Source organism: Bubalus kerabau, chromosome 1 (genome assembly GCF_029407905.1).
Source record: "Bubalus kerabau isolate K-KA32 ecotype Philippines breed swamp buffalo chromosome 1, PCC_UOA_SB_1v2, whole genome shotgun sequence".
In the NCBI taxonomy this organism is placed as follows: domain Eukaryota; kingdom Metazoa; phylum Chordata; class Mammalia; order Artiodactyla; family Bovidae; genus Bubalus; species Bubalus kerabau.
In genome coordinates, this window is record NC_073624.1 from 27,859,156 (window position 1) to 27,881,473 (window position 22,318).

A 22,318-nucleotide genomic window follows, 5' to 3' on the forward strand; every position below is an offset into this window, starting at 1 on the left:
CTTACAAATTATTATCCGTATACTGGGAATGGGAACTCAAGCTTTACTGATGTATTTCATCAAAGAATTTGAGGACCACTGTTCTCGAGTTCTTCGAAGGCCTCAAAATAAAAAGTAATTTGAAATTAACTATATTTAAACTCACAGAGCCCGTCTAAAATACTCGCAATGGAGAAATGTTAAGTGGCTGGGGAATGTACTTAAAGGCCCTGGAGACAATCCCGGAGGAGCTGCCGTATACAACTGTTAGGAATAAAAAAAAGTTCCTACTGTTTGCAGGTTTGGGTCATCGCTGGGAACAACTAAAGGTAGATGTTCACATACCCAGCACAGTCCAGCCGCCTGAACTGCTTGGTGCACAACCTAGATAGGCCGCCAGGTTCACGTGGGCAGTACCTGCTTTCGCACTTGGCAACTGTGCCCAGAAACTGCATGGCCACTGTCGTTCTGGAGTTAGAGCTCAGAGCTCCGCGTGCCGATTTTGAACCAGAGCCAAAAGCTCCGCCAAGAGCCGTGCGTACAGGCGTGGAGGCCAGCGTCACGCGTTCACCATACGTGCTTTCGCGCCTGCGCGCTGCCGTCTTCGCGCCTGTATGCAGCTTCTGCCGGGCGAATCCGCCTTCCCGCCGCTTCGTCACTTCCGGCGGACGCTTAGCGTCATTGGTGTCATCACTTCCTGCGGGTACCGGTGTGGACGGTACGGGTCGCGGCCGCCGGGTCTGCGCTTCTCCCCTTCCCCTACTCTCCTCCCTCCTTCCCTTTCCCTCCCTCGGCGGCGGTCGGTCGCCCGTCGCGGACTCCCTGACCCGTCCCTAACCCCTTCCTGACCTTGGAGCCACCGGATTGGCCTTTTCCTGTGCCCTGGCCCAGCGTCAGTGTCGGGGCGGGGGGCCTTGAAGAGCCGGAGGCGCTGCCACACAGGAGAGAAAAGACTAGACGACCCCTCGGCTCTGCAGCGGGATTGCTCGGCTCGCAGCCGCCATGGCGATGAGGCAGACACCGCTCACCTGCTCCGGCCACACGCGGCCTGTGGTGGATCTGGCCTTCAGTGGCATCACGCCTTATGGCTATTTTCTAATCAGCGCTTGCAAAGGTGAGCGGGGGCGCTAGTCGGGCCCCTGATAGCTGAGGTCGGGCGGAAAGCGAACGAGGTTGGCATCCCCGTTGCGGAACGAACTGCGGCTCTCGCAGCGTTTGAGGTTAGGGCCCCACGGCGGGCTGATGGGGAGAGGAGTAGTTGTTAGGGCTTCCGCAGCTGACGCCGAGAGGCTTTCCTAAGTAATGCCCCTAACGAAGGCTTCTCGTTTTACCTTTATTGCTATTTTTGGAAAAGCTGAACTGTGCGCTTGCCTAGACGTCCCGGCCAACAAACAGTGTAAATATCTCTCAAGGATTTGGCAGAATGCAGCTACTAGGCCAGGCCTTATTTTACGAAGACTTAGCATTCCTGTTACCTCATTGAATAGTCTTTTCTCGTATGGAATTTTTCATTTCCGTTTTCCATCTTTCAAGTGGAAGCTATGTGTGATGGAAGCTGAGATTTATATTAAGAAGTTTGTCCAAAATAAGACTCAAATCTAGATTGTTTTGACGCAGGTCAATCTTTTCACCTAGTTACAGATGCTTCCCAGAGAGAATGTGCAGCTGGGTTCTTCATTGAATTTATTTCTGAACGATCCTTAGTGACCCCAATGAGTGAGAATAGTTCAGACAACAAAAACAGTTTCCACTTCTTTTTCAATATGATCGTTTTATGTTTGAGCCTTAGATTTTAAGTCCTCCGAACTTCTAAGTCACATGTCTTCTTCAATATTTTTTAGATGGTAAGCCTATGCTTCGCCAGGGAGATACAGGAGACTGGATTGGAACATTTTTGGGTCATAAGGGTGCCGTTTGGGGCGCAACATTGAATAAAGATGCAACCAAGGCAGCGACAGCCGCTGCAGATTTCACAGCGTAAGTGCAGCCAGAAATGGCCATCTTCGGAGTTCTCTGTGGATTGTGCTCTGAAATGATCAAAACGTCGTTAAAGGTTACTCGTGAAATTCTTACTGCCTACTATATGGAACACCCCGTGTTTGATCTCACCAGAATTCCGGCCTGATCCTACTTGCTTCTTTCTCTTAAAAGGTTCTCAAACTGTTCACAGAGACTCAAATGACTTCATTCTGTGTAAGGGTGAAATCTAAATTGTTGATTTCCCCTTGTATCTAGATTATCATCATCTTTGTTGATTGCACCAGCAGAATGTCTGCTGATGCCATTATTTCTTATGTCACTGCCATCTTAGTTCAGGTCTCTACCACTAGTCGTTTCCCATCTGTTCATTCTCCCTGGTGCTGTCAGTTGTCTTCCTGAACACAAATATCTGATCACTTCTCTAGCTAATGCTTTTCCTGTCTTACCTCTGCTTTGTCAGTGATCCATGACCTTGGGTGTACATTATTAGAAGCTTTTAAAATACTCATATACATATTGGTCCGGGGGTGGGGGGGGGCGGTAAAGTCCCCAACAACAGTTATTTCCTTACCCGAAGTTCTTCTAGGTGATTCTGATGTGCAGCCTTTAATCATCGGCCTAAAGGTTAAATTTCAGTTGTTGCCTCTTTAACACTTTGGCCCATCCTAATTCACCATCATCATCTGCACTGCACACCCCGTGCCCCACAGTCTGGTTACACTCATTGTTGCCAGAATGGACCTTACTTACTCTGATTTTTGGCTTTTGTGTATATTATTAAGCTGACTTGCCAGTGACCCACTTTCTGGTCTGCTCATGTGTATCATATCTTATATAACCTTGGTACCTCTACTTCCTAATGTTTGTGACTTAGCAGACACTTAAATGTTTTAAGGAAGACAATGTCAAGGGTTATTGTACATGCGGTAAACTGTTAGAGTTGAGAGTCTTGAGAGTGAAAGTGGTTTTTAAAAATTGGTTTTTTTAAACAGAATTTTACACTAAGGAGCAATTGTAAATGTGTTTGTTGTGCCTTTGTATTAAGCAAATTAAACATACTAGGCTTATTATGAAAAATAAAGGCAGATTGATTGAGGTGGTGCATACCTGACTGTATTTGTTGAAACTTGTAGAGCTCTATGGCATGGAGTGAGTTTTACAATACATACTTTTTTTTTTGTTAAATAGAATTTTTAAATAAACAGAGGGAGATACAATCCCATGCTGATGTGGGATTAAATTTGAGATGATGAGAGAGCAGTAAGAAAAGTTAAAATGTCAATTTGAACTTTTTTCTTCGCCTTCAAAGAATAGATGTTGTTATGTTTATGCATAACCATTGTAAGGGTTTGTGCTTTGCCCTGTTGTGAGTCTATGCAATTCTGATAAAATAGGGAACTGCTTGGTTTTATGTAAATCCTTTAATGTCAAATGTTGCTTTAGAGGTCGGCATGCATGCTTATAATGTGACAGACTCCTTTGTTAATTATGGGATGTGAAAAATAGAAAGTAAAAGTGATTCTCATACAGGGAAGATTTGTGGAGGACTGGAAGGTGAGGGTGTCCATTCCCTCTTTTTGCTCACCCTGTTGGCCGTGTTAAACTTCTGACTCTTACAGTACTTTCTGACTTACGTGTTGTTGCTTCTTGAGGCCATGGGCCATGTCTTATATTTTTTTGTATACCCGGCTTGTTCAGTGCTTTGTCAAACAAATAAGGAAGTTTCTGAAGCAGAAGGACTAAGAATGGATGAATTACAGATCTTGGTTTTTTTTCTGAGACATTTATGTCTCCTGTGGGTTCAACCTATTTTTTTTTCTTCAGTTTCTCCTAAGTTTATTTTTTGCTGAGTCCATTAGGAACATTGTCACTGGGAGAGAATGTCATTGGTTTCATAACAGAGATAGAAAATTGGAATTAACAACTCTGCGACCCTAGGGACCGTAGCCTGCCAGGTTCTCCTGTCCATGGAATTCTCCAAACAAGAATACTGGAGTGGGCTGCCATTTCCTTCTCCAGGAGATTTCAGATATTTGTTAGGTGGATTTTTAAAATATCATTATTGAAACTAGGTCCTCAGTTGGCTAAGTTAATAGTTAATAAAGTGATATTTTAAATTTGATTAGGTAAAATGTAACAAGATCTTAGACACTACAGATATTAGCATTAAAATAGACAATCTTTTAAATTGCTTTTCTGGAGAGATTCATTTCCGTTAATCTCAGTTCTGTGTTATCTGGCTCAAACATGAGTGCTAATGACATGAGCAAAATGCTCTGTCTTCTCTTGCCTGATGGACAGTCTTGCTGTGATCTGAGACTTGAACAGAAGCTTGTTAGTAATGATACCCATCTCTGTAAAATCTGTGAACACCTGATGTACATTTGACAAATTGTAATGCCAGCCCTTAGGAAAAGAAATGAAATGCATTAGACAGAAATTACTGCTCATGTGATAATTACTCTGAAATGGAGAGAGAAAAAGGTGTGAAAAATATGGCACTTTAAATGTTTAACAGAGTTCTGAAAAGAGTAGTCAGGATTTTATCTTGCTGCTAGAGGCACAGTTATCTTTGTTTTTAGGTCACTAACAGCATTAATAACCCAAGTCATACATTGAGGACGTTTCTCTGTATAGGTATTCAGTGTTGTTTTGGGGCTTTCTTAACATTTCAGGTCTTAGTGTCTGTGTTTACACGGGGTTATTAAAATCATGAATGCTGGGGCCAGATTGTGTTTGAACCCTGGCTCCATCCTTTAATAGCTCTGTGATCTTGGGAACTTTATTTAACCTCTCTTTTTCACAGTTTCATCATCTATAAAAGTGAGAATAGCAATAGTGCCTACCTCTCGTCGTGAATGGCTTCCCTTGTGGCTCAGCTGGTATAGAATCTGCCTGCAATGCGGGAGACCTGGGTTCAGTCCCTGGATTGGGAAGATCCCCTGGAGAAGGGAAAGACTACTCACTCAAGTATTCTGGCCTGGAGAATTTCATGGACTGTGTAGTCCATGGGGTCGCAAAGAGTCGGACACAACTGAGCGCCTTTCATTCGTCGTGAATATTAAATGAGTTGATATGTTTATATTTAGAATATTACCTGAAATCTAGTACACATGTAAATGTTAACGTGTAAGGTAACACTGATAGCTACCTCTCCAATAGACCAAAATCATGTGTTCTTTTGGAACATCTGTGGCTAAAGCCAAGAAACCTTTGGGTTTCATGCAAGGAAGTTCTAGTAGATCTAAGTAGCAGGAGGGAATACTTTTGGGTTTTTTCCCTCTCAGTTCAGGCTTTCAGATGCCATGATGTAGTCGGAGAAGGCAATGGCGCCCCACTCCAGTACTCTTGCCTGGAAAATCCCATGGACGGAGGAGCCTGGTAGGCTGCAGTCCATGGGGTCGCTAAGAGTCGGACACGACTGAGCGACTTCACTTTCACTTTTCACTTTCATGCATTGTATAAGGAAATGGCAACCCACTCCAGTGTTCTTGCCTGGAGAATCCCAGGGGCAGGAGAGCCTGGTGGGCTGATGTCTGTGGGGTCACACAGAGTCGGTCACGACTGAAGTGACTTAGCAGCAACAGCAGTGGGAAAGATGTAAGCATTTGCATTAAGCAGGCCTGAGTTCAGGCTTCCCTGGTGACTTAGCGGAACCTGCCTGCCAATGCAGGAGACGTAGGTTCCATCCCAGAGTCAGGAAGATCCCCTGGAGAAGGAAATGGCTACCCACTCCAGTATTCTTGCCTGGAAAATCCCAGGGACAGAGGATCCTGGTGGGTTATAGTCCATGGGGTTGCAAAAGAGTCAGACACAACTTAGCAACTAAATAACAACAAGGCCTCAGTTCATGTGCTAGCCATACTTTGTATTTTCAGTTTGATCATGAGATGTTTCTTAAACCTCTTGTTTCATATTTGTCAAATGAATGTAAGCCAAGCGTGGTTTGGGGGCAAATCAGCGATTTTTTCCCACTTACATGCCTGAATCTAGCCTTGTGTCTGTTGCATAGCAGGTGCTTGGTTAGTGGGAACTGAGCCTTGACCCTCGTTTGCTGTGTGTGTGTCTGTGAAGTGTGGGGATGTGTGCATCCTTTCTTTGTATTCCCATTTAATGACCTGTGTGGGCTCTGCTATTATGGAACTTGACCCAATAAAGAAGAGCTCCTTAGTGTAATTTTACGTGTCATGTTTATCTAAAGGAGAATTTTGTCCGATTTTCTTATAGACAGAGTATATTCAGCAGGGCTGGTCTGTGAGTCAGTTTGGAATGTTATCTTGAGGTAATTTGGGCAGGCAAGTCAGCTGAAACTATCCCTGAAACACCATTCTCTTTATATCTTTTAATTCGTCTTTTAATTCATAGAGCTAATGTTACCACCACATCTCCTTATCCTCTTTTTTTTTTTTTCCCTCTTGTAAAAAGCCAACAGGAAGAGCTAATTTTTCTCTGAGTAAGGTTCTCAATAAATCAAAGGTGCTCGTGTCTCCTTTTTGATGGCTTGGCTGTCCTGTTAAGACAGGCAGTTATTTTCCCGAAATAGCTTAATTTTTTGTTAAGGCCTTAAAGAAGTATGTTAAGCAGCCCCTCTTTTGAGACTGCTAAGTCCTTTCTCAGAATATGAAAAGTATTGAACAGACAGCATTGATCATATGCAAAAAACTGGGGACATAGAAGTATCACTAGTTTAGGGAGATGGCAGGTACCTCTTGAGTTGTACAGAAATGAATGCTACAGGATTAGCTGTTGCAAGGGTATTGTTAATGATGTTTCATTAACCATCTTCCTTTATGGACCCTTCCAGCCATTTCTCTCAGGGGAGCTCTATGGAGGATGTCCTTTCCCTTGCTTTGATTTGATCCCTGTAGCCAGCTAGTTAATAACCAGTTTCTTGCCCGGAGTTTAGGTTATTCCAGATTCCTTTTAGGATTCTAAGCTGTTTTTAGGACTATTATTGGGAATAATGGAAATATGCCAAAGTTAGTACAAGTGACTAGAACATGCTCTGTTGGAGAGGGTGGCACTCGATTTTACTAGTGTATCTAGTGGGAGGAACGCGAGTGTAGGTATATAGGCCCTCGGCATGGTACTAGTGCAGTCGCTCCAGTTCTTGCTTCTGGAACAATGAATGGACATGATCTAAGCAGAATAATTTTATTTTGGGGAGTTTGGTGAAGATGATTGAATATCCTTGAAATTAGTATCTCTAAGGACATCGCCCAGTTTCTTTGAGACTCGAGAGTATGTGAATAGGATAAAGATTTCAAATATATTTGATATTTTCTTCACTTTTGATGTGCTTAGTCGCTCAGTCATGTCCGACTCTTTGCAACCCCATGGACTATAGCCTGCCAGATTCCTCTGTCCATGGGGATTCTCCAGGCAAGAATACTGGAGTGATATGCCAGACCCTTCTCCAGGAGATCTTTCCGACCCAGGGATCGAACCTAGGTCTCCTGCATTGCAGGTGGATTCTGTACTGTCTGAGCCACCTCGGAAGCCCTTTGATACCTTCTGTTAATTATAGCAGTCTAATCTATGTGAACTCTTTTTTTTTTTTTCTCCCTCTCCCACAGAGTCCATAAGACTGTTCTATACATCAGTGTCTCTTTTGCTGTCTCGTACACAGGGTTATTGTTACCATCTTTCTAAATTCCATATATATGCGTTAGTATACTGTATTGGTGTTTTTCTTTCTGGCTTACTTCACTCTGTATAATAGGCTCCAGTTTCATCCACCTCATTTGAACTGATTCAAATGTATTCTTTTTAATGGCTGAGTAATACTCCATTGTGTATATGTACCACTGCTTTCTTATCCATTCATCTGCTGATGGACATCTAGGTTGCTTCCATGTCCTGGCTATTATAAACAGTGCTGCGATGAAGATTGGGGTACACGTGTCTCTTTCCCTTCTGGTTTCCTCAGTGTGTATGCCCAGCAGTGGGATTGCTGGATCATAAGGCAGTTCTATTTCCAGTTTTTTAAGGAATCTCCACACTGTTCTCCATAGTGGCTGTACTAGTTTGCATTCCCACCAACAGTGTAAGAGGGTTCCCTTTTCTCCACACCCTCTCCAGCATTTATTGTTTGTAGACTTTTGGATCGCAGCCATTCTGACTGGTGTGAAATGGTACCTCATAGAGGTTTTGATTTGCATTTCTCTGATAATGAGTGATGTTGAGCATCTTTTCACGTGTTTGTTAGCCATCTGTATGTCTTCTTTGGAGAAATGTCTGTTTAGTTCTTTGGCCCATTTTTTGATTGGGTCATTTATTTTTCTGGAGTTGAGCTGTAGGAGTTGCTTGTAAATTCTCGAGATTAGTTGTTTGTCAGTTGCTTCATTTGCTATTATCTTCTCGCATTCTGAAGGCTGTCTTTTCACCTTGCTAATAGTTTCCTTTGATGTGTAGTCTATGTGTAATGTAATCTATGTGAACTCTTATTACTGATTTCCCTGTGATTAAGAGTAAACATGTGGACAAAACTAAAAGTAAAGTAAAATTAAACAGTATAAGCTGAGTTCTGTGGAAGAACAGAAAGGAATGGTTGATGGAAGTGAGAAAAATAGAAGGTTTAGTGAAAAAATAGCATTAGTGATGAACCCTGAGGATGAGTAGAACAATGATAGCTGAGAATGTAAAGTTTGTTGTTGCTTAGTTGCTAAGTCGTGTCCAACTCTTGTTGCAATCCCTTTGTCCATGGGATTTCCCAGGCAAGAATACTGGAGTGGTTGCTATTTCCTTCTCCAGGGGGCCTTTCTGACCCAGGGTTTGAACCCTCGTCTCCTGCATTGGCAAGTGGCTTCATTACCACTGAACCACCAGGGAACCCTAAGATTATAAAAATACAGACTAAGTAGAACACTATGAGCAAAGGCAGAGGAGCCATGGCTTGTTGGAGGGATTGTTTATAATCTGATGTGACTAGATTCAGAGAAATAATGCAAAATGAGGTTGGGAAAGTTGGTTGGACCAGAGAGTTGAATTGGAAATAGGAGAGGGTGGAATAGGTTTCCTGTGCAAAGAGAAGTATTTGAGAGTTTAGTAGCAATACTACTCACAGTTGACATTGTTTCTCTGAGCATACTGTTACACTTCTCTACAATGTTTCCATTTTTTCCCAGGATGTATTTCTCAGTTCAGTTCAGTCCTTCAGTCGCTGAGTCATGTCCTACTCTTTGCGACCCTATGAATCGCAGCACGGCAGCCCTGTCCATCACCAACTCCTGGAGTTCACTCAGACTCACGTCCATCGAGTCATTGATGCCATCCAGCCATCTCATCCTCTGTCATCCCCTTCTCCTCCTGCCCCCAATCCCTCCCAGCATCAGAGTCTTTTCCAATGAGTCAACTCTTCGTATCAGGTGGCCAAAGTACTGGAGTTTCAGCTTTAGCATGCTCTTTAAGGCTACTGGTTTTGATGCTTACATTTTCTGGACTTTCTGACATAAATTGTGGTGTGGTTTTTGTTTGTGTCTCTATAGCCATGTGTGTTTGTATTTTATTTCTTTTCTTTTTTTAAAAAAAATTTATTTGACTGCATGGGGCTGGGTCCTAGTTGAGGCCCTCCGGACCTTCATTATGTCATGCAGTATCTTTCATTGTGGCTCGCTGACTTAGTTGCTCCCCGCCTTTTGGGATCTTAATTCCCTGACTAGGGATGGAGTCCATGTCCCCTGCATTGCCAGGCAGATTCTTAACCATTGGGCCACCAGGGAAGTTCCTTAATTATATTTCTTAAACATATTATTGTGTGTGTGTGTGTATATATATATATTTTTTTTTTTTTTTCCCCCCTCAGCTAAAGCTAACACTACTGAGGCAAGAACTTTGGGATCATTTTTTTTTCTCCCTTTTGTGCCTCCCGTTTGTCTCCCTTTTCTCCTTTTTGAGTCTTGAGTGACATACTTGATATGTTTATTCTATGTTTAATGAGTGAAGAAAAAATACTCCTTGCTTTCTCTGTTTTTCTTTTGTTTTCTCTATTTCATTGTTCACTTTATTCCTAAAAATAAATGTCAATTACATTAAGAATGGAATTTTTAGAATAATTATGAAGCATAGCTTGTTCCTCATAACAGTTTCTTTTTGCCTTGTGGAAGGTTTTCTTGTTTATTTTTCAATCACCTCTTCTGATCTAAAATGAATTTTTTCTTCTTTATTGTTCAAGCTTTTTTATTTGGGGGAACTTCTTAACAGTATTTCTGTGAACTATTATTTAATCATTATCCCCCAGCGTACACATACATACATATGTGTGTATAGACACACAATCACACATATACTTTGGGTTGGGATGGGTTTGTTGGAAAACCTACAATTGAGAGATTTAAAAACCTATAATTAAAATCCTCAACATTAGCATTATGTAATCAAAGGCTGATGCTTTGTGTGGAGGTTAATTGGACTAGGATTTGAAAATATAAGTCAACTCTGAGGGAGAGATGGGAGAGTATTTTTTTCTCTACTGTCTTGATTTAAAATTTTATATAATCTCTTTCTCCTAAGTATTTATTGTTTTTCATCTCATTTCTCGTGTATATGAGAGTATAGATGAAAACAATTGGAAAGGTGAAACTGAATTGGTTAAAATGTTTGCGGTCGTGTTATAAGAATATTATGGCTACAGGCTAAAAGGAAAGTAAGGATTTATGGTTCATGGATCTTATTTATTTAAATTTGATCTTTTCCATTGTCAAAATTATATTGCTGTATCATTTTTACCTTATAATACATTTATATAACATCTCAAATAACTCATTTGGTAACTAATTATCAAAATTACCATGTTTGTCTTTTACTTTTTTATGTTTTACTTTTAGCAAAGTATGGGATGCTGTCTCAGGAGATGAATTGATGACCCTGGCTCATAAACACATTGTCAAGACGGTGGATTTTACGCAGGTATTAGAAAGTGGAATTTGTTTTAGGGAGTTAAATTGCTGTTATTATAGGATATGTCTACGGTTTTATATTTGATTGGTTTGTATTTAGTTCATGTTTGGTTTTGTGGGGGAATATTTTGTATATGCTGGTTACATTTGATTTGACTTTAGATTAAACTATACACATTTACAGTTGACTCTTGAATAACAGTTTGAACTGTACGGGTCCACTTAACATGAATTTTCTTCAGTGGTAAATACTGCAGTATTAAACAGTCCACAGTTGATTGAATCTTTGGACGTGGGGGAACTGAGGCGGGTGGGGACCACATATATAGAGGACTGACTATAACTGATAACGTGGATCTTCCACTGTGTGGAGGCTGGTGCGTTAATCCCTGAGTTGTTTAAGTCAACTGTATTTTTTCTTGGTTGATCCTATGAGATTTTTAAGAACCCTGGAACTCTTGTATCAACAATAGTAACAAACATCTGAAAAACCCAAGTAATGTTTCCCAGTGACTTAGAAGGGAGAGGATAAATTTGAGATCATCGTCATACTACTCAGTAGGCAGCGGGATCAGAGCCAACTGAGAGAAGTCATATGGTTGGTGATGTGACATTTGAACTGGGAAGCTTACAGGATTTGGCAATTATGAGAAAGATAAATGCTCTATAGTATTTTCTCAGGAATAATTGATCTGTGTGCATCTCTTTGTGATCTCTGTGAACTTTATTTGCATTTTATGTAGTGTTGAAGAAGCTGCAAAGAGATATAACTATTAAAGTAGTTAATCTAATACCATTTTACTTGTATGTGTTTTCAGGATAGTAATTACTTGTTAACTGGGGGACAGGATAAACTGTTACGCATATATGACTTGAACAAACCTGAAGCAGGTAATTTTAATTCATATGTATTTGTGGTTTTGTTTTCTTTTAATTTAAATAACTTTTCCTGATTAAAGGAATTCATGTTCAGTACTCAAATTAGGAAAATGTAGTCACAAAGAAAAAATTAAATTTTAATCCACCATCCAGTCCGTTCCCCACCTCTGTCATGTGGGGTCTTTTATTTCCCTGACCAGGGATCAAACTCACACCCCCTGTATTGGAAGCTTGACCACTGGACCACCAGGAAAGTCTTATCATCCAGTATTATTAATTAATGTCTTTCGTTTTTGGTTGATGTTTTTCCAGTCTTTTTTCTTTTTTAATGCAGATTTTTTTTAATGGATTTTTTTTTTACACTATTTAAAGAAAAAAATATATCCTGATAAACTTTTATTATGACACTAAGTCTTAAAAGGTACATAACAGTGTTAACTACCTTTTGGTTAGAAGGAGTGGTTATTATCTGTAGAAGGTGAGAAGGGTAAGAATTCTCAATGTATATACATACTTAGATTTTTGAACCACATGGGTATATCAGCTATGCTGAAGAATGCTGAAAATCTGTAGTAGTTTTTTCATGTCTTTTAATACTCTATATTCATTCTTTCTAATGACTTTATGACTTTCCATTCTATGGATAAGTGAACTAACCAATCTCCTATTATGGCCTACTTGGGCTATTTACAAATTTTCAAGATTATAAGCAGTGTTAGGCTAAACATCCTTATAGTTTCAAATATTTCACAGTTGTTTCTGTAGCATATCTACATAGAAATAGAATTGTTGGGACAAAAAGGAGATATACTTGGAAGCCATAAATAGATATTACCAAAGAGGCCACCAGTGAAGTATAAAAATGTACCTATAGCCAACCTATTCCAGCAAACACTAACTAGCTTTATCTTTGCCAGTTTAATAGAAAAATTCTTATTAATGGGAACTTGAAAAACAATTCATGAGGTTAAAATACTGTTGAATACCATTTTAATTTACTTTTGTGGACTAATAAGCACCTGTTCATTCTATTACTGGTTTTAAAATTTATTCTAATTTGTCATTTGCTTTTACATTTTGTTAGTAAGGTTTGTGGTATACACATTTTTAATAATTGGATGGTGAAATCTGACATTTCCTCTATAAATTCTCTCAGTGCACAGAAGTTGTAAGAGATACATTTTCTTCCCTAGTCCAGAGCATCATCTCCATTTTGCAGTATTTCAGTGCTTTCCTAATCACATGCTGCATATTTTAAAAGCGACTAAAATATGAGAAAAAGAGTTTTATTTATTATATATTAATTGGGTTCTTAAATTTTGTGTTGTGGGCATAGTTTATTCATAAGTCAGTAAGCTTTAGAAGCTTATAACAAAGTCAAAGCTACGTTGGAAGTTAAGCAGTTATCCTCGAGATACCTTTTCTAAAGGTATTTCTAAGGTGAGGAAACAAACTGCATTATCTTTATTCTCCTTTGGTACCTGGGAATTAATAACTTTATGCAGAAACAGCAGACTACTCTGACCTCACCAAATCACTGTACCTTCTGACTCAGCAAGATAGTTCAAAGCTCAGGCAGTTAGCTTTTGTGTTCTTTTCCCTTTCTCAAAGCTGCCTTTGAAAGTGACTCTTCCACTGTCTTGCATTAGAAAGAAGAACTTTTACCCTGTCAGACACCAGATTAGAAACTTCAGGGGATGGCTGCTATAATGTGTGCACGGTTTTCATCTGTGTCTGATAGCAGTGTCTGTCTGTGTTTTGCATTCAGTTCTTGCTATCCACACAAACATCATGCAGCCAAAGAGTGAGTTGGGATCATAGTACTGGTCTAGTGTTGTCTCTTTGGACCTGTCCACCACTGGCCAGCCTCCAAATTCCCACACACAAAACTTTGGGAATAGAGATTGTCCCTTTGGGGAATTTAATGTAAGATGCCTGTAGTAACTTTTTCTTTTAAGTGATGGTACAGGGCCCGGGGAGCAACTTTAAATGTTTCGATTGTTAAACTCTGAGGTATAGTAACTATTGTTAATCCCAGTTTACCAGTGAAGAAATGTAGCCTTCAAAAGGTTAAGTGGTTTGCCCAAAGTTAAAATTGTGTTGAATGGTATTGCCTGCAACATCTGCTTTTGCCCAGACATAGCAAGTGTATTAACAATTGTATTTTAAATTGTTTTATGTGAAGAACCTAAGGAAATCAGTGGTCACACCTCTGGTATTAAAAAGGCTTTGTGGTGCAGTGAGGATAAACAGATCCTTTCAGCAGATGATAAAACTGTTCGGTGAGTAATTTTTCTTTAATAATTTAAAGTTGAAAACATGTTTGACCTTGGAGCTTATAGTTAAGTTTCCTATAACTATCATGTAGGAAGAATTGTGTCTGAACATTACAACTGTGTCTGCATCTGGGTCACATTTTTTTGGAGCTGCCTGTTATAAACATAGAGTGGGATTCACAAGACTTAATTAAAACTGTTGACATCTTTTTATAAGCAGGTGCTCTTAACCTGGGTGAGTGGACTGGCTGGCCATAGGGTGTTAGAGTGTAAGAACCATTATTTAGAGCAGTGCTGAAATTGATTAGATTAGGAGATGTATCTTAATAGCATAATCATTTGGGAGGTATATTTAAAGTATTAGTTTTGACTTTACCAACAAGCTACCAAATAATTTGATGTTTTATGCGAAAGCCACATTTCTCAGTATCATCTGTGATTTGTGAGTTGGAGTGGAGGTTGTTTTACTACAGTTGTGGTTATTTTTTCATTGGTTAATCTGCAGTTGTAATTTAAGCTGTAAGTATTTTTCTTAAATGAGTAAATACCACCTTCTTTTCTTTTTTATGCAGCCTTTGGGATCATGCTACTATGACGGAAGTGAAATCTCTAAATTTTAATATGTCCGTTAGCAGTATGGAATACATTCCTGAGGGAGAGATTTTGGTAATAACTTATGGACGATCTATTGCTTTTCATAGTGCAGTAAGGTATGTCTGAGGAGTATCTTCATTTTCTTTTCTGGTAACAAAGGGGCAGTTTAGTGTACTTAACATTTGCAAGGCATGTACTAAGGTATTTAATGCTTTTAAAGGCAAATCTTGGCCTATGTGATATAATACGGAGGAAGATTGTTTCCATACCTAGTAATAGTGAGTTTTTTGAAAATTTGGTAGACTTTAATTGGAAGAATTAATCAAATTAATTTCCAGGTGTTTGGGACATTTATTGGTAAAATTGAACAATTTTTAATGTATATTTTTCTTTAAAGATCCCTAGACTGATGCTATAATTTATATTGTTCATTACTTTAAAACCTCTGTAATCTTGATTCTGCCATTTCACTTTAAAATTACAGAAAAATTAGTGATTTTCCTTTTTGTTTCCAAATAGGGCATAGATTTAATGAATTCTTTATAAGTAGACTTAATTTTTATGATTATGAATATATTAAATGCTTATGTTGGAAATTTAGAAAATAAAATTTTAAAAAACTTGGGTATAATCCTATAGCCATAGAACCAGAAAGTTACTGGTAGCTGTGTTTTTTGCTAGTCTTTTTTCCTTGGGGGCAGTATGTGTTTGTATGTGTTTTTTCCTTTAGTTACCAGAATCCTAATAAGTATAATTTTCATTTTTTTATTCTAAGATCCTCTTAGCCATTAAAATTCTTTGAAAACATTTTTACTAGGTGTATTATTATAGAATCTGAGTGAGTGAGTGAAAGTCACTCAGTCGTGTCCGACTCTTTGCAACCCCATGGACTATACAGTCCTTGGAATTCTCCAGGCTAGAATACTGGAGTGGGTACCTTTTCCCTTCTCCAGGGGATCTTCCCAGCCCAGGAATCGAACCTAGGTCTCCCGCATTGCAGTCGGATTCTTTACCATCTGAACCACCAGGGAGGCATTATAGAGTCTACCATGTCACACATTAGTTCCCCTGTTTTAACTCTGCAGTGAGATTTATGGTCACATCTCTTGCATGTTTCTTCACAAGAGAACCCTGTCAGTAGAGTTACCAGTTCAGAGGTCAGGAATGTCACGGCTGGCGCAGTCTGCAGCCTGTGTGCAGCTTTGTCTGCCCATCCTGGCCCTGGACAAGTGCCTCCCACACACTGCACCGCTCTCGGGTGGGTAAAATCACAGAGGAACATGAGGGGATAACAACAGAAGATGGTGTTGGAATAGTCGGGATCAACAATTTTTCACAGGAATCTTTGGGAGATGTTTAGTCTGCCTGAAGTTGGAACAAGGTTGAACAGACAAGATGAGCCAGGTGCTTTGGAAAGTGTGAAAACTACTAGTGAGCTCTGTTCTCCTCTCTCAGGAGAAGTAAGTGAAATTAGTGAAGCTCTTGCAGAAAAGCCAGGACTTGTCAACAGATCTTGTTATGAAGATAATGGCCACACTGACTAACTCTTCAGAATTAAATGAATTGATGGGTGAAGAAGCGTGTGAGAAATACAGAAAATCTATTGAGGAGTAAAAACGGAACCCCTGAAAAAACTAGTTTAAATAAACAAAACAGAGGGTAGGCATGTGTTTAAAGTTCTTAGTGTACATACCACATATTTGATTTCCATAAAGAATGTACCACATTATATTCTGACCAGCAGTCCTGACCTTTTCTCTGTAAAGGGCCACTTGCAGAGCTGAGCTTCACTGAATAGCTGAAGAAATGAGAAGGCAATCAAGATGGAGATGAGCAATTAAGAATGCTAGAGAGTTCACACACACACACAGTGAATTGATAATGGAATGTTATTGCCCAAAACCATTAAATTGTGCAGCTGAGTTCATTGGTTGCTTCTGGACTTGGGCAGCGTGCAGCCCTGGTGTAGAACCTTGCCTGAAATGGTGGTGGTAGAGGTTTGCTGGCCTATTAAATATTCTGCCATTTAAGCCAGAAAGTTGCTATTCAGTGATCTGTGTAAGTCATGACTAACTTTCATTTTCAGGCTTTGTAGTGTGTGATGATGGGAGTAGGATGGCAGCATTTCCGAGTTGAAATGCTCTAATGTTTTGTGTTGGAAGCCTTTCAGGATTTTTAGGGTTAGACTGGAAAAGAGCTGATGCCCAAACTCATTGATGTTCAGGGGAGGTTGCTGTTATGCATTGATTTTTATTACTTAGCTATAGTCTCAGATTTAGTTATTATCTTATAGCCTGATAATTAAAAACTGAGCCATTTTGAGCAGTTTTATATTTCACAGCATTAAAGCTTTTTCCTTTGCAGAAAGTTAAAAGTTCTCAGCAGCTGAAAATAGTATACAAATAATCCTTTATATTAGTTAATTACTTGCTGTAAAAACTTCTTCTATTTACCAAGTAATGCATGTTTGTCCTGGAAAAATTAAACAATGCAGAGTTAAATTTTTTTTTCCAAAGTAAAAATCCTAGTACATTAGCCATACTGTTTTCATTAACCAACCTAATCGTTTCCAGGAAGGCATTCACTGCACAAAATGGATAGCCCTCTATGGAAGGGGCTGTGTATTTTGGGTGTGAATTTCGCTTGGGCATAGTAGGCTTCTGGTTTTTTTTTTTTTTTCCCCTAATATTATTTAGATGTATTTTTGTTTGTTGTTTTTCCTCTTTTAAAAATTATAGTTGACTTATAAGACTTAATTTCTACTTTACAGCAAAGTGATTCAGTCATACATATACATTCTTTTTTATATTCTTTTCCATTAAAGATTTATCACAGGATGTTGAGTATATTTCCCTCTGCTCTACAGTAGGGCCTAGTTCACCCATTCTCTATATAATAATTTGCATCTGCTAACTCCAGACTCCCATTCTATCCCTACCCTATCCCCCACCCCCCTTGGCAACCATGAGTCCATTCTGTCTGTGGGTCTGTTCTGTAGATAAGTTCATTTGTGTCATATTTTAAGTTCCACATATGTGACATCTTATGACATTTGTCTTTCTTTTACTGACTTACTTCACTTAGTATAATAAGTTCCACCTATGTTGCTGAAAGTGACATTATTCATTTTTATGGTTGAGTAGTATTTTGTATGTATGTACCACATCTTCGTTATCCATCCATCGGTGACCATTTAGTTTCCAAGTCTTGGCTGTTGTAAACAGTGATGCTATGAACATAGGGATGCCTGTATCTTTTTGAATTATAGTTTTGTGTGGATACATGCCCAGGAGTGGGATTGCTGGATCATAATGGCAACTGTATTTTTAGCTTTTTGAGGAACCTCCATACTGTTCTGCATAATGGCTGTACCAACTTACATTCCCACCAACAGTGTATAAGGGTTCCCTTATTTCCACACCTAGAGGGGTTTGTTTTTTTTTTAGCAGCACTTGGTTGTTCAGTCACTGCGTCGTGTCTGACTCTTTTTGACCCTGTGGACTGTAGCCCGCCACGCTCCTCTGTCTTCCTCACATATGTCAGTATGTTTGAATAAATGGATATTGTATTATTCCTTAAGTTTTAGAATTTAGGAACATTTTAAATGTAACATTATTTCCTCATATTATTTATGAAATATTCAAAACTTATAAATGTTGTTTAATTTTTTTTCTAGTTTGGACCCAGTTAAATCCTTTGAAGCTCCAGCAACCATCAATTCTGCATCTCTTCATCCTGAGAAAGAATTTGTTGTTGCAGGTGGTGAAGATTTTAAACTTTATAAGTATGATTATAATAGTGGAGAAGAATTAGGTAAGTTGTCTTTTTTTTTTTCTTAAGATTGTGTCGGTACCTTGATCAAAGGTTAGGTTTCAGTGATTAACACCTTAGTTAGCCAATTTTTTTTAGCTCCTACTTGGTTTCTAGGACTTCCCTTGTGGCTCAGTCAGTAAAGCGTCTGCCTATAATGGGTTCAATCCCTGGGTTGGGAAGATCCTCTGGAGAAGGAAATGGCAACCCACTCCAGTACTCTTGCCTGGAAAATCCCACGGATGGAGGAGCGTGGTAAAGAGGGGTCGCAAAGAGTCGGACACGACTGAGGGACTGCACTGCACTGCACTCACTTGGTTTCTAGCTAGCCTGCTCTACAGCCCAGTGAACTTAAGCTTGTTAGAATTGTACACAGAGAAGAAAACACAGTTTTGTTTTGCTTCTTTGGGAAAACTGATGGCTTGTGTTGGGTAAATATAACCTCAGTGAATACACTAAATAGAATCTATTTTAATTGTTCAGTGTTCATAATTTATTGGTTGAATATTAAGTGACTTAAATAGAGATTCTTTCCCGTTGTTTTTATTTAATGTCACTTTTCAAGTTTTAGATGTTTGGCCACATGTTTTATTCTCTGAAGAAGAGAAAGTAAATTATTTGCTGGGTATCTGAGGTTGCAATTCGTGAATATAGAACCTTGGATGCAGACATTCTTATTTCAAAATCTCAAATTCTTTCTACTCTTATGATAATTTTTTATATTCATGATAACACAGTTATGGTATTCCCTGAGAGAAGCTAGTGCATGAATGTCTTTGAGTTGAGAGGACATGGAGACAGAATAAGAACTGCTGCTACTGCTGCTAAGTCACTTCAGTCGTGTCCGACTCTGTGCGACCCCATAGATGGCAGCCTACCAGGCTGCCCTGTCCCTGGGATTCTCCAGGCAAGAACACTGGAGTGGGTTGCCATTTCCTTCTCCAATGCATGAAAGTGAAAAGTGAAAGTGAAGTCATTCAGTCGAGTCCGACTGTTAGCAACCCCACGGACTGCAGCCCACCAGGCTCCTCCGTCCATGGGATTTTCCAGGCAAGAGTACTGGATTGGGGTGCCATTGCCTTCTCCAGAATAAGAACGTTGGTCTAATAAACAGTTTTGAAAACTGGTAAAGTGATGAGGCATTAGAAAGTAAGTGAAAAAAGTTCGGAAATAAGGATATGCCTTAAACAGAATAACACCACTACTAATGTGTACATTTTCTCATTAAACTCTATATAGGATAGGTATTGATCCTTGATCTTCATACTCTGTGATCAGTGGACTACAGCTCTTCTGCTAGGAGAGTATGAGAGGCAGAGTGTGTAAAAGAGCTCCATCTGGTGGTTCTCTGTAGTCATAGTAAGAATTGCTTCCCTGGTAAATAGTGAGTTAGGATTTGAAAATGGGGATTGAATTGATAAACTTTAGACTTGCTTTCTGTAGACTTGAAGGTGGGGTGTCATTTACCTCCCTTTCTTTATCTTTTTTTTTTTTGGTTTATTTTAAAAGAGATTTCTAGATGTCTGTTTAAAATTTATTGGTTTTGGCTGCGCTGTGTGCAGCCTTTTCATCTAGTTGTGACAAGCAGGGGCTCTTCTCTGGTTGCGGTGCTTGGGCTTCTCATACTGATCTCTCTCCTCACAGAATACAATCTCAGTAGTTGTGGCTTGTGGGCCCTAGGGCTTTGGCTCAGTAACTGAGACACACAGCTTAGGTGTCCCGCTGCATGTGGAATCTTCGCAGACCAGGCATCAAATTCACATCCTCTGCTTTTCGCAGGCAGGATTCTTAAGCACTGGACCATCATGGAAGTCTCTTTTATCTTTATTGGAACATGAAGTCTTGTTCTTTTGTTTTGTTTTGTTTATGATGAGAATCAATTGAGTTTTAATTCGGTATAGTTCTTTGACTTTGCCCTCAGGAATTTCACATCTTTTCTAGTGTATCAATACTTAATGTCCTATTTAAGTATTAAATTATCTAATACCCCTTCTCTTTCTCAGAATCCTACAAAGGACACTTTGGTCCTATTCACTGTGTGAGGTTTAGTCCTGATGGAGAACTCTATGCCAGTGGTTCTGAAGATGGAACATTGAGACTGTGGCAAACTGTGGTAGGAAAAACATATGGCCTTTGGAAATGTGTGCTTCCTGGTAAGAATTTTATTCATAATTTTGTATCATTTTTCATTATTGATTCTGTCTCTGTTTCTGTCTTCTTTAGAATAAGGTTTAAGCAAAGAGTAGCCTGATGAATAAATCATCCATTAATCTCTGAATAATACTACTTATTGATCCTTACTAGTACAGTAGGCATGTTTTTAATAAAAATATTGTTATTGATCCCAAGTAGTTATAGTTTGGATCTAAAAGTCTGAATCTGAAAGATATACTATTTTAGAATTACAGTTATTAAAAAAGGTGTTTTGTAGTTTATTGCTTGCCATAGTCTTGGTGTACTCTTCATAGTTGTTAAAATACTAGAACTTGCTCATGACATTTTAATTCATGTACTCATCATTGCTTTTCTTTTCATAGAAGAAGATAGTGGTGAGCTGGCAAAGCCCAAGATCAATTTTCCAGAGACAGCAGAAGAGGAGCTAGGTAAATACTAACATTTAACTTCTGTAGGGTCTTGGAGGATGGAAAATTGAAGTATTAGTTAACTCATTGACAAAATGTATTCAATGTAAGCGTATACTTATAGGAAATTTAAATATATGTATATTTATATATACATATAAATACATAAAAGATAAATCATTTTAAATACTTACTGCATGGTACTAGCCAAGGAGATGTATCATGGAGATGACTGATATGGTTACTCTTAAAGATCTTAGAGTTTGACTTAGGAGGCAGATGCTAAAATAGACTGTTGCAGTTGTAATTTTTACTTAACACTTGTTAAGCACCAAGTGCTCTTTCCCAAATATAGAATTATAAATTGTAATGTGCTCTGATCAAATGTAATATTGATTGAAATTCAAATCAATAAAAGGGAGCCAGATCTTCAAAAATCTGACTTTAATTCAGTGTCTACTAGACAGTTGAAGTCACTGAAAATGTAGCCCAAATGAGAGCCCCCCCTGGAGTAGAAGAGCTTGCTGGGAAATGGTCAAGTCTTTCCTCACTGCTTCTTAGTTGCCTCGGTTCATCGTTCGTGGCTTGTGCACTGTTCTCTTTTGCTTCCCCTCACCAGCACGCTTGAAAAACTTTTTCATTCATTCCTTAATCTCACAGAAATATAGAGTGGCTTCTTCCCTTCCTTAAGTCGACTAATGGGACTTCCTGTTTTTGAATTGTAGAAGAAATTGCTTCAGAGAATTCAGATTCCATCTATAGTTCAACTCCTGAAGTTAAGGCCTGAGCATCAGGCAAATGCCACAGACAGTACACAACTTAATGGACTAAAACAAGCGGAGAAAAGCGTCAGCCTCCAGAGTTACTCTCTGCTTACAGCAACATGAGCAGTAAATAATGAGGAATATGAATTAGCTCCAGTGCGGGAACTAACCTACTTGGTGATACCTATGAATGAAAACACAAGAGTATCAGCTAAAGGCAGGTGGAGTTATGCTCTTATAATGTGATGATCTGTTGTCTTTTTAATGAATATGTGTAAGCCAACATCCAATTTCTCTTATTACAATTAGATTTCTTGTAGCTGTTTATGTTGTTATGAAGAGGGAAAATATATTGGCCTATTTTTCTGACCTTTCCCTTAAAAGCAGAAAGCTGGGGTTTTTTTTTGCTTTAGTTATAAAGAAGAGGGAATACATGATAAAGTAACAGTTTGATTTCTCTTTTATTGTACACTGCTTCTGAACATCTAATTGTTTTTAGTTGTCTCAATAAAATGGCTCTAAAACAATGCTGTGTGTGTTTCTTGGGGAAATTGATA

At 39.1% G+C, this 22,318-nt stretch overlaps 1 protein-coding gene and 1 non-coding gene across 3 annotated transcripts; both read left to right on the forward strand.

The window, feature by feature from the left end:
- Positions 1-658: 658 nt before the first annotated feature.
- On the forward strand, positions 659-22,288 carry STRAP (serine/threonine kinase receptor associated protein). 2 transcript variants are annotated; one of them, XM_055571128.1, is made up of 10 exons: positions 659-1,093; positions 1,821-1,956; positions 10,785-10,866; positions 11,675-11,747; positions 13,921-14,017; positions 14,584-14,721; positions 18,282-18,418; positions 20,419-20,568; positions 20,956-21,018; positions 21,723-22,288. In XM_055571128.1, the coding sequence occupies exons 1-10, from the start codon at positions 982-984 to the stop codon at positions 21,782-21,784; spliced, it is 1,050 nt and encodes a 349-aa protein (XP_055427103.1). In that variant the 5' UTR covers positions 659-981; the 3' UTR covers positions 21,785-22,288. The 2 variants fall into 2 exon arrangements, with proteins under 2 accessions (XP_055427103.1, XP_055427095.1); XM_055571120.1 differs by having other exon boundaries at positions 660-1,093; positions 20,953-21,018.
- LOC129642595 (small nucleolar RNA SNORA23) lies at positions 13,439-13,622 on the forward strand. Its single transcript, XR_008709847.1, has one exon. It is a non-coding gene; the product is annotated as a small nucleolar RNA SNORA23 (small nucleolar RNA).
- Positions 22,289-22,318: the final 30 nt, after the last annotated feature.